The following is a 12,246-nucleotide window of genomic DNA, read 5'->3' on the forward strand; positions in this document are numbered from 1 at the left end:
TCAATAAAATTGCTGGCCCTAGACTTTCTCATTAATTAATATATTTTTGCACTAAAAATATTTATCATAATATATAACCCGAGTAATTAGCATTTTATTCATCCTAAACAAGATTAATATCTCGGTTTGACAGGTGTACTTTCCTTATTCGTCTGTCATTACATAGCCACCAGATATTCATCAATATTGAATACCATGTTCACACTATAACCGACCTTTTAGAAACCTTAGCAAGTGATTTTTATCAAACGTGGATATATATGAGACTGAAATCTTTTGACCCGTCTCATCAATGACTTTAGCTCCGCCCATCTTCCAAAAATATCTCATGTAATATGTTGTACTATTTAATTTGACTTGCCAATTTAAGTAGCACACTACTTTCATTAATTTTGGTTCTGTCCAAAACATCAACACGCACCAACAACGAACAATGATTCTCTCTTACGCCCTCCTTGTTTTCCTTACACTACTCTTTTTCATCTTAACATTTAGAAAATCAGATCTACAAAAAAACCTTCCTCCTGGCCCACGGAAACTACCATTCATCGGCAACCTTCACCAAATTGGCGAGCTCCCCTATCTATCGCTTCAAGAATTATCAAGTCATCATGGGCCACTCATGTTCTTGAAGTTGGGTTCTGTTCCTACTTTGGTGGTCTCTTCGGCCGAGATAGCCAAAGAGATCTTCAAGAACCATGACTTGGCCTTCTCCGGCCGCCCCAAACTTTATGCCGGGAACCGTTTGGGATACAACGGATCAGCTATGACTTTCACTCCTTATGGTAACTACTGGAAGGAAATAAGGAAAATTGTGATGTTGGAGTTGCTGAGTGCAAAGAGGGTTCAATCTTTTCAAGCTGTGAGATTTGAAGAGGTTCAAGTTCTCCTCCATTCCATAGCACTTTCTTGCGGTAGTCCTGTTAATCTAAGCCACTTGACGCTTTCTCTTACCAATAATATCGTTTGTCGGATTGCATTTGGCACAAGGTATTGTTCAAATTGTTTTGTTTGGACACATTAATTTTTCTTTTCTTTAATCATTTGTCAAAATATCTTGCTAACAAAAAAAATTAGCTAAAATTAATCATAACTTATTTTATTTAATATTCATTAATTGTTATGACAATTAATAAATGGTAAATAAAACAAATTTTAGCTGATTTTTTTTTGTTTCCTAATATTACCACCAAAATAATATACAAATATAGATGAAGGATTTAATTATTATTGTAAAAAAGTGAATAATTATGAGTTCAAAGAAATTGGCTCGTTATTCTTTTATTTGCAAAAATCAAACTCTTATTATTGATTTAGTATTTGACTTATTTTTGTAGTATCTCATTTAATCTGGTAATTCTAATTATCAATAATATTATAAGATAAATAAAATATATTTTTTTTGTTAATATTTAGTCAATAAAATTATTTTATACTAAATTTTAAATTCTAAATGTTAATAGTAAAAAAAATATAATATTGCTAGAAGGCAATGAATCCTAATATTTCTCTTTTAGTTATTATTTCTTCGACTTGCATATGCATTCCATTTATTAATAGTTTAATACTTCTGTAAACAGATTTGGGGATGCAAGTAGTAAGTTCTATGAGATGCTTAGGGAAACACAGGAGTTATTGGGAGGATTCTGCTTGGCTGATTTCTTTCCTTGGTTGGGATGGCTCAACAAATTCAACGGTTATGAGAGTAGGCTAGAGAAGAACTTCAAAGAGTTGGATAACTTCTATGACAAAGTGATAAAGGAGCATGCAGTTAATAATGATGCTTCTGAGAGGCTTGGTGTTATGGAGCAACATCATGATGAAGATCTTGTTCATGTTCTTCTTCGACTTCAAAAGGATTCAAATCAAGAGATAGCCCTCAGCGATGACCAAATCAAGGGTGTTCTAACAGTATGTATATATACGCAATAAAATTTTATTCATTTTAAAAAATTAAAGTAATTGTTTTGACTATATATGTATGTATCTTGTCCTTTTGTGTATGCTCGCCTCTTTTTTCTATAAGAAAAAATTGTGTTTATAAAAAAATTACTATTTTGTACATTAAAATCAGTGATAAATTAATTAATATATATTGTGTATAAATACATTCATTTTTAATATATATTTTATATTTTATATTTAATATTTATTATTTATATCTGATATTGGTGATTGATTTATTATATATCTAACATAATTATTTCATATATTTCTTATTGTAAATAAAACTTAATGAAATATCTCTTATTTACATTTTAAATATATACAATATATTATGTCAAACTATTTCAATTAAGATAAAATTAAATAAAATTTCGTAAACAAAAATCTATAAAACATAATTTACTTCTAATCTATTTTAATTTTTAAAGATATATTAATATGTCAATTTAAACACTAATTCTAATAATGATTAGATTAAATTATGTATATTAGTATATGTACTCCATTCAATACAAAAATATTATTTATCTATTAAAAATAAAAATTAACTATCATATATTTACGTATAAATATATATATATATATATTATTTAATTTATATTTGATATTTATCTTATATTAATGATTGATTTTGGTGAATATCTAGTAGTATAATTGTTTGAATATATATTAACTTCTTCACCGTCACATTTGGAAAATGTGGTGCACAAGATTTTGGCATACATAGGGCCACTACTCATATGTACACACGATGTAAATGCAGGACATTTTCATAGCTGGAACCGACACTGCAGCAGCCACAATGATATGGACAATGTCGGAGCTAATAAGGAACCCAGAGAAAATGGAAAGAGCACAACAAGAGGTAAGAGAAGTAGTCTTGTCGAAGAAAAAAGTTATGGTGGAAGAGAGTGACCTTCCAATGCTTCCATACCTCAAATCAGTAGTAAAGGAGGCACTAAGAATCCATCCTCCAGCACCACTCCTCGTCCCAAGAGAGACAATCCAGCCCTGCACCATCAAAGGGTATGAAATCCCCGCCGGAACGAGGGTTTTCATCAACGCGAAAACCATAGCAATGGACCCAACTTGTTGGGAGAATCCAACAGAGTTCTCTCCAGAGAGGTTCCTTCACAGTCCAATTGATTTCGGAGGGCATCACGTTGAGATGTTGCCCTTTGGAGCTGGACGGAGGGGCTGCCCTGGAGTGAACTTCGCCATGCCATTGGTTGAGCTTTCTCTGGCGAATCTTTTGTTCCGTTTTGATTGGAAACTGCCAGATGGAGTCGGAAGGGAAGAGCTTGACATGCAAGAAGCAATTGGCATTACAATGCACAAGAAATCTCCTCTTTGCCTCATACCTTCCCCCTCTTTTGCTTAGTATCTAGTTTTCTTGTTCAGTTACCCAATTTAGTCATTAAATATAAAATACATATTAATAATAAATTAAATAATATATATATTTATACATAAATACATAAGAATTAATTTTAGTAATTAATTTTAGTTTACAAATAATATTTTTATTCTTTTTTATCTATTATCACATCAACTCCAATAAAATTTATCATACGAATAATATTAAAAAAATAATTTTTTATTTAACATTAATCAATTTTTTTAAATTATTTTACTTATTTTAAATTTTAAATTCTAAATCATACAAATTTTAACTCTATCCTTCAAAATATAAATTCTAAATCTTAAAATTAATAAATATTAGCTAAATTAAAGCTGGTTTTTCATATGTACTTTCTCAATGAAATCGGGTACTCTTATATAGATCCATACTCGTGCACATGACTTGTATCTTTCTTTTTCCTTTAAGTATTCAATCTGTCTTCTACAAAAAAAAAAAAAAAAAAAAAAAAAATTGAGAGATTTGACCATGAAATTTGTCTTTGAACTTATTTAATATACCAGAAATTAAAGAAAGTTCTGAATGGAGCTTATAGATCACTAGTATAATGAACTCACTACATTAGCTTAAAAAACATTTTTTTTTTATGAAATAAAAATTGCTTACAGAATATAGAATTACAATTTCTTTTTAAGAAAATATTTTTAAACGACAAAATAAAGTATTTTATCCTATTATTTATAAAAACAATATGTTGATAATATCAACAATATCTATTTTTACAAAGCTTAATTAATTCCTTAACACATTTTATTTCTTTTATGCACATGAAACATACTATCCATAACAGAAATACAGATAATCTAAAGAGATTAATATAGTAGGGGAAAAAATTAATTATCATTCAATTTGTAACTTTTTATTATATGTAACTCGCATTACTTTGATTTAAAGATTATTCAAACTTTTATCTTTCCACTTTATCAATTCTTTTTTTTTAAATTGATCCGTCCATGATATAATATTCAGCAATTCAGAAAAAAAATACTATATATCACCAACAAAATTTATTATTTTATTAATATTTAACTAATTTTAAATACTAAAAATTAAATTTTAATTTTTTTAAATTTTAAAATATAATTTCTAATAGTATAAAATAAAATATTAACTAAAATATTGACTAATATTAATAAAAAAAATATTGGTTTTAATTTTTTTTTTTAGAAAATAAGTGTTTTAATCGCAATTATTAAGAGTAGGCAATCGTCTGGCAGCGATTTAATCTTATCTTCCAAATTAAAAGAAAGGCGTGTGGTGTGAATTATCCAGGCCCCCACCAAAAATCACAATACGTATATTCTCATATTATTAGAACATGAAGTCACCAAAAAATATTATTAGCACATGCACATACATGGGGACACATGCAGCAACATGCAAATGTTAACGAGAAGTTAGTTGGAGTTAGTTTTACCTTACTTCACACATGTTGTACATGCTGTACATGTATTCAATTAGAGTTAGTTAGATATAGAAGCTTCACCCTTAGATCATAATGTATATATATTGTTTATAGCAAATAAAATTAATTCGTTTTACCATTCAACCTTTTTTTCTTTCTCGAATCTCTCTCTCACATAAGTGAACTTCACCTCACTTTTTAAACTCTGTGAGCAAGAACAAAATTTTTACATAATGCGGCGAGCGTGAATATTTAGAAAAGAGTGTGAGAACCTTTATTTTGAAAAGATCGGTGAGAATTGGATCAAACACACATCATTCATTAATGCCGGCGAATGTGCATGATGAAGTAGTGAAACCAAAAGCACAAGGCTTCACAGCATCTGAATTTTCAAAATTCCTCTCGAATAATGGCGCATTTTTCGAGTTTGCAAGCTCCATCCTCAAGATCGGACTCGAATCTGAATTCGCTCCAAGATCATTCAAACTGTTTCTACGTACATCCAAGCAAGACACCTGCGCTGTCGCTCATAGCTGCTCCTTTGACGATGCAAAATTAGTACTCATGGTTGAGATCGGCGAAAATTTCACTCAAAACAAAGAATAAGCTACGATTCATCGATGGATCATTGCCAAAGTCAGAAGAGAATGATCACACGTTTGAAACTTGGGATCGGTGCAATTCCTTAATCCTCTCATGATTACATGGATCGTTAAGTCATGAGATTCTTCACAGTTTTCTCTAAGGGTGTTTAAAACCGATCCGGACCGAACTAAACCGAAAAACCGAACCAAAAAAACTGAAAATCGAATTAACCGAAAACAAAAAAAAAAACTATGTGTTGTTGTTTTTTGCGATTCGGTTCGGTTTTCGGTTCTCAACACCAAAACCCTAACCGAACCGAACCGAATCGATTCTTTCCAAAACCCTAAAAATTAAAAACTACCTACCCCACCCCAAGACCCAGACGGCCAGACCCCCACCCCCCCCCCAAACGTGTCCTTCTCCTTCTCCAAACCCATGCGCGAGTCCCTCTCCAAATCCCTCTCCAAATCCTATATCGGAGCCAGCCTGAGCTAGTGAGCCACCATATCTCGCCCTCTGCGTCTGCGGCCTACGTACCCACTCACCCAGCCACGGAGCCAGCCTGAGCCACCCACCTCCTTGAGAGTCGAAGCCTTCCTCAGTTCCTCCAAATCCCACCGCCGAACAGAGGAGATCTCCACCGCCGGTGTACCACGAAGACGAAGACCCAGCTCAAGTGCTCAACACAGCACCTCGCCTGCTGGCTCACCACCTACCCACCCAGCCTCCACCCAGCAGCGTTTCTGGAGCCACCTCCGACCTCACCGCCTCCACCCAGCAGCGTTTCTGGAGCCCACCCACCCAGCTACTGATTCAAGTGCATATGGAGCTCGAGCCATCTATTCAGGTAAACTTTGCTAATTTGTTGTTCAGTTTAGGCCTAGGGTTATCAGTTTATCAGTTTATTGTTTATTGCTAGTTATTGATTTAAATTTCAGTTTAGGCCTAGGGTTATCATTATTGATTTGTTCAGATTATCAGGTTTTGTTCAGTTTATTGCTTGTTTATTGCTGCTTGATGATTTAAACTTCCATTGCTTGTTTCTGTGCTTAATTTATTGTTCAAATTATCTGGTTTTATTCAGTTTATTGCTTGTTTATTGCTATTTAATGATTTAAACTTCAGTTGCTGATTTCTGTGCTTGATTTATTATTCAGATTATCAGGTTTTGTTCAGTTTATTGCTTGTTTATTGCTGCTTAATGATTTAAACTTCAGTTGCTGGTTTCTGTGCTTGATTTATTGTTCAAATTATCAGGTTTTGTTCAGTTAATTCTTGCTAGTTATTGATTTTTTGTTCAGTTTATTGCGGGTTTCTGTCCTTGATTTATTGTATTTGTTTATGTAGTTATTGTTTTTTTGTTCAATTTATTGTTGGTAATTTGGTATTACTGGTTATTGAATTATTGTTCAATGTATTGAGATCAGTGTATTGTTCAGTTTATTGTTGATAATTTGGTATTGCTGGATTGCTGGTTATAGATTTATTTTTCAGTTTATTGCTGGATGCTAGTTATTAATTTATTGTTGAATGTTGATAACTTGGTAATTGCTAATGCTAAGAGTAGCTGGAGGTGTTCTTCAATGTTTCAACATTCAAGTTGATAAAATATGCAATGGAAACTGGGAATTTTTTTCATATTCTAAGTTAAGAAACCTGTGGATTTTTAAAATAAAGAAAATTTCATGGTGAATATGTTTGTTTCTTTTTTCTGTTCTAATTTGATGGAAAGTAGTTTCACTTGCTCAATACTACTACCTGTCTCAAAATTATTGTTATTTCGACCAAATTGGTACATCCTGAAATCCAATGCTAAACCATCCAAACTATATAGCTTGATTATGCATGATTAGGTAGAAGCTAAGTTGCGGATATGTATCCCACATATTGAGTATATGAAGTTTGTTATGTATCTATTTGAGCATAATTTTAATATACAGAACATGGATGCTTTATGTTGTTTTCCTAACTCGCATTCTTTCACTGCAGATCTTCAATCTGCTTATTTGGGTTAAAGATCTCTGTTATTCTCAATCATGGCAACTAGTAAGCAATCATATATGCCTTCCCTATTTTAGTGTATTTGCAGGAGTGTATTTGCCAAAGCTATGTGAGAAGCACAAGACAAACCCTCACCGTGCCATGAATGAGCTAATGAGCTCAGAAGAAGCAGCCCCAAGACCTATTTCTAATCTCTTTTAAGAAATTTTATCTGGATCTGCCCCTTCTGCATAGTGATCATCATTATCCTTTTTCAATCTTCTCTTCAAGAGATGATGCAAATTTTAATGGGTTGGGTTTGGATTTAAACATTGGTATTGGTATAGAGTTTAGCATTAAGTATGTAACTAATTATATATGTGTTATCCAAATTTGTGAAATTTTGGAAATATTGTTGGTCCTCTTTTTGAGAGATGATATAAACTTCGATACAATAAGAAAAGTGTTATTTCGGTTTGTCGATTTCAATGTTATGACTTTGCATAATAGTATGGTAGAATTTTTTTTGAATTGATAGAAAACCGAACAAACCGAACCAAACCAAACCGATTTTAATTGGTTTGATTTGGTTCGGATGGCCTTGACAAAAAAACCGAACCAAACCGAACCACAGCTTAATTAAACGATCAGATCGGATGGCTTTTCCCTCAAAAATCGAACCAAACCGCACCGCGAACACCCCTAGTTTTCTCTAGTGTAACAATGCATGTGAATTCTGGAGAGACCTTAAGCACCGCTTCTACGAGGAAGACCTCTTTAAAATTGCTGATGTTCAAGAAGATTTGTTCACTGCAAAACAAGGTGAATTATCTATTACCTCTTATTTCACTAGGTTGAAAAGTATTTGGAAAACACTGGATGAAATTAAACCTATTCCAAATTGTAAGTGTTTGAAAGAGTGCATATGTGGATTAGAAGTAATTACAGAATATAGATCTCAAATAAATGTAATATATTTTCTTAGAGGATTCAATGAGCAATATGCTAGTGTAAAGTCACAGGTAATGCTGATGAAACCTCTTTCTGACATTGCCATAGCATTCTTTATGCTTCTACAACAAGAAAGGCAAATGTCACATACGGCAACCTAGAACTAAGAGCAATGGTGAATAACATTGGCACCGATACTAATGCGTTTGACACTTATCAAAGGAACAATGGTAACTATAATGGAGCCAATGCAGAATCAAATAATAGAGGAAAGGGGAGAGGGCATGAAGGTAGAGGAAAAGGTCGAAGCACTCTAAAATTTTGTTTACATTGTGACAAATCAAGTCACCTAGTGGACACATACTATCACAAGCATGGCTTTCCACCACATATGCAGCACAATCAAAGCAAGAGTAAGTCCGATGGCTTCCTTACCAACATGATTATTGTGAATACTAAAGACAGTAATAATCCCAACCATAAGGAAGAGAATGTTAATTTTTATGGATTATTTTTTGAGAAGCAACAAGAAGCCATTATAGCCTTAATTCAAAAGCATCAAGACCCTCCTCATAATGGAAACTTGGCAACTGTGCGTGCTCCTTCTGCGGGTACATTTCATCTCCTTTCAATTTTTAATCATGAGTTGAGCTCACATGATTGGGTTTTAGATACAGGAGCCACTGCTTATGTGACTTTTTCTATTACACACTTTCATTCAATTAAAAAAGTTAAATCAGTAACGATTAAAATGCCAAATGGTTCACATGCTATGACAACCTTTGTGACACAGTCTTTTTTATATACATTTCTATTTGAGTGATGTGTTATACGTGCCTTCTTTTCAATTCAATTTAATTTAATTTCAAATTCTAAAGCTACTAATGCATTATCCTGTTGGTTTTCATTCAACGCACATAATTCCGAGATTCAGGATCCACTTGCCTTGAGGATGATTGGAATTGCTGATCAGTACAATGGCTTGTATACATTTAAAACAAAACCAATTCTAGCTACTAAGATAGCTTCACTAGACTTGCCACCCGATGCTGCACATGCTTTCAAGTCAGTAAATTTAGTTGACCAAGCTTTAGATTGTTCACCACATAATAGTACAATAATAAAAAATATAATAGGTAATATGGCATTGTAGATTAGGTCATCTCTCTTTGCCAAGAATGAATAAAATGCATCAGTTTTTCCTTTCATTAAAGCTACAAATTCAAATTTTTCTAATGAATCTTGTCATTTTGTCAAACAAAAATGGCTATCCTTTACTGTTAGTAACACTGTATCAACTGACCTTTTGATCTCATACATGTGAATATTTGGGGACCAATAGCAAGCACCTCTATAAGAGGACATAAATATTTTTTCACCATTGTAGAAGATAAAAGCAAATTCACATGGCATTTTTTTATGAAAAACAAGTCTAAAACAAGAAGTTTCCTACAATAATTTATTTTGATGATTAAAATCCAAATGCACAAGTTGATCAAGTGTGTAAGATCAAATAATGGCCCTGAATTTATGATGTCTTCTTTCTATCAATCCAAAGGAATTTTGTAGTAAACTAGTTGTGTTGAAACTCCACAGCAGAACGGAATTGTAGAAAGAAAACACCAAAAACTCTTGAACATGGCTAGAGCTTTCATTTTCTCCTAAAATATTCCCAACTATTTTTGACATTATGCAAAGCATATGCTGTCCATATTATTAACCGAGTCCCTAGCTCTACTTTGAAAGAGAGTAGCCCCGTTGAGGCTTTATATAAGAAATTACCCACACTTGATCATCTTAGAGTCTTTGGTCGTTTAGCTTTTGCTTTCACTTTGACCTCTCATAGACGAAAACTCGATAAGCACGCAAGTAAATGTATTTTTCTTAGTTTCAAAAGTGGAACAAAAGACTAACTTCTAATGGATGTTAACACTCGAAAGATCTTCTTATCAAGACATGTCCAATTTTATGAAAAATATTTTTTATTTATCGGTGGACACTCCACATCTGCCCATGCTTTTCCAAACCCCTCACTTTTATACATATTCGAATATTTTGAAGATTGCAATAACAATCATTCACAACCCACAATGCCTGCACCATTATTCACAGAGCCTTATGACACACATGCATCTAGTCTAGATCATATTCGGCCTGTTTCACAAATCCATACACCTTTAGAAGTTGAACCTCATGCATCATATACACTTTATTCACCATAATATTTAGCTTTACAATCACTTGATGCTTCCAACTCAAATGTCACTGTCACAAGACATGCCTTAAAAAAATCATGCAGGGCCCAAAATCCTCCCAAATACTTTTAAGATTTTCAATATTTGCAAGCCATTGCTCAAGAGAAGCAACTTCAATCATCAATATTTTATCTTGTCTCCAATTATGTTTCTTATGACAAGTTATCACCAACAAATAAGGCATTAGCTTTGGCTATCTCCACCAATATATAACCTAGAAATTATGAGGAGACAATCAAGCATGACTCTTGGAGGTAGGTTATAATGGCTGAATTAAAAGCACTTGAAGAAACTAAAACATGAAAATTAACATCACTTTCTCATGGGAAGAAGGCTATTGGATGCAAGTGGGTCTTTAAGACCAAATTCATGCCTAATGGCGACGTAGAAAGACACAAGGCTCGATTAGTGGCAAAGGGGTTTACTCAAACTGCCGGATTCGATTATTTTGACACTTTAGTCCTATGATTAAACTCACTATATTGCGAATTCTACTCACTCTTGCTGCAAATCATGGCTGGTTTGTTCACCAACTTGATGTAAACACAGCCTTTCTTCATGGGGACTTGCCTAAAGAAGTTTATATTAAACCTCCTTTGGGTTTATCCACTCCTTCCGATATGGGTTTATCCGCTCCTCCCGATATCGTGTGTAGGTTGCAGCGTTCTCTCTATGAGCTGAAGCATGCAAGTTGATAATGGTACCAGAAGCTTTGCCAAGTCCTTCTTACCACTGGTTTTATTCAATCTAAGGCTGACACATGCCTATTTACCAAACTCACTAATTCTAATTTCACTTGCATCTTGGTCTATGTTGATGACTTGGTGGTGGCTGGCAATTACTTGAAGACAATTGAAGAAGTCAAGCAGCTCGTTGATGCCAAGTTTAGCATTAAGGATTTAGGGGTGCTCAAGTTTTTTCTTGGTCTTGAGATAGCAAGAAGCAAGCAAGGCATTGCTATCTACTAACGCAATAACACATTTGATCTCCTCAAGGAATTCGGATTGCTTGATGCAAAGCCAGCAGCAACTCCAATCGATTACACCACCAAGTTATCTAAGTCTTCAGGTAATCCATTACCTGATGTTACAAGCTATCGTAGGCTCATTGGACGTCTCATTTACTTGACCAATACTCGGTCCCAACATTTGCTTTGCGGTAAGCAAGTTGAGCCAATATTTGGACTGCACGACTACTAAGCATTTTGAGGTTGCGTTAAATGTTCTCAGATATTTGAAGGGTATCCCTGCCAAACGAGTTCTCTCCTCTACTTCCAACAACCTCAGCCTCAAAACATTCTCCAATTCAGATTGCAGAATTTGTCTGGATTCTAGAAGATCAATAACTGATTTTTGCTATTTCTTAGGCAATTCTTTCATCTGCTGGAGAAGTAAAAAGCAACTCACAGTGACTTGGTCTTCAACTAAGGCCGAATATCGATCAATGACCATTGCAACATGTGAAGGTGTCTGAATTTTGAACATTCTCTGTAATTTCAGTCAGCCTCTCACGCATTCTATTACTGCGATAACAGATCAACTCTCTATATTGCTTCAAAGTCAGTCTTTCACGAGTGCACTAAGCACATCGAGATCGACTATCACATTGTTTAATACAAGGTTCAAGAGGGTGTAATTAAGTTGCTCCCGATTTCATCCGCAAACCAAGTAGCAGATGTGCTAACAAAAGCATTAGCTTTAGCC

At 33.8% G+C, this 12,246-nt stretch overlaps 1 protein-coding gene and 1 long non-coding RNA gene across 2 annotated transcripts; both read left to right on the forward strand.

Moving 5' to 3' along the window:
• The first annotated feature begins 290 nt into the window (after positions 1–290).
• LOC112697054 (cytochrome P450 71A9) lies at positions 291–3,444 on the forward strand. Its single transcript, XM_025750040.3, has 3 exons — positions 291–990; positions 1,581–1,911; positions 2,711–3,444. The coding sequence occupies exons 1-3, from the start codon at positions 434–436 to the stop codon at positions 3,326–3,328; spliced, it is 1,506 nt and encodes a 501-aa protein (XP_025605825.1). The 5' UTR covers positions 291–433; the 3' UTR covers positions 3,329–3,444.
• Positions 3,445–5,725: 2,281 nt separating this feature from the next.
• Positions 5,726–7,826, forward strand: LOC112697055 (uncharacterized). The gene is made up of 2 exons (XR_003151054.3): positions 5,726–6,204; positions 7,347–7,826. It is a non-coding gene; the product is annotated as an uncharacterized lncRNA (long non-coding RNA).
• Positions 7,827–12,246: the final 4,420 nt, after the last annotated feature.

This window comes from Arachis hypogaea, chromosome 6 (assembly GCF_003086295.3).
Source record: "Arachis hypogaea cultivar Tifrunner chromosome 6, arahy.Tifrunner.gnm2.J5K5, whole genome shotgun sequence".
NCBI classification, from domain to species: Eukaryota; Viridiplantae; Streptophyta; class Magnoliopsida; order Fabales; family Fabaceae; genus Arachis; species Arachis hypogaea.

Bases quoted from the DNA above. Each gene is read 5' to 3' on its own strand.
- LOC112697054 (XM_025750040.3), top strand. From the start codon at position 434: ATGATTCTCTCTTACGCCCTCCTTGTTTTCCTTACACTACTCTTTTTC. The intron at 991-1,580 runs GTATTGTTCAAA...TTCTGTAAACAG, and splicing joins CGGATTGCATTTGGCACAAG to ATTTGGGGATGCAAGTAGTA. The intron at 1,912-2,710 runs GTATGTATATAT...ATGTAAATGCAG, and splicing joins AAATCAAGGGTGTTCTAACA to GACATTTTCATAGCTGGAAC.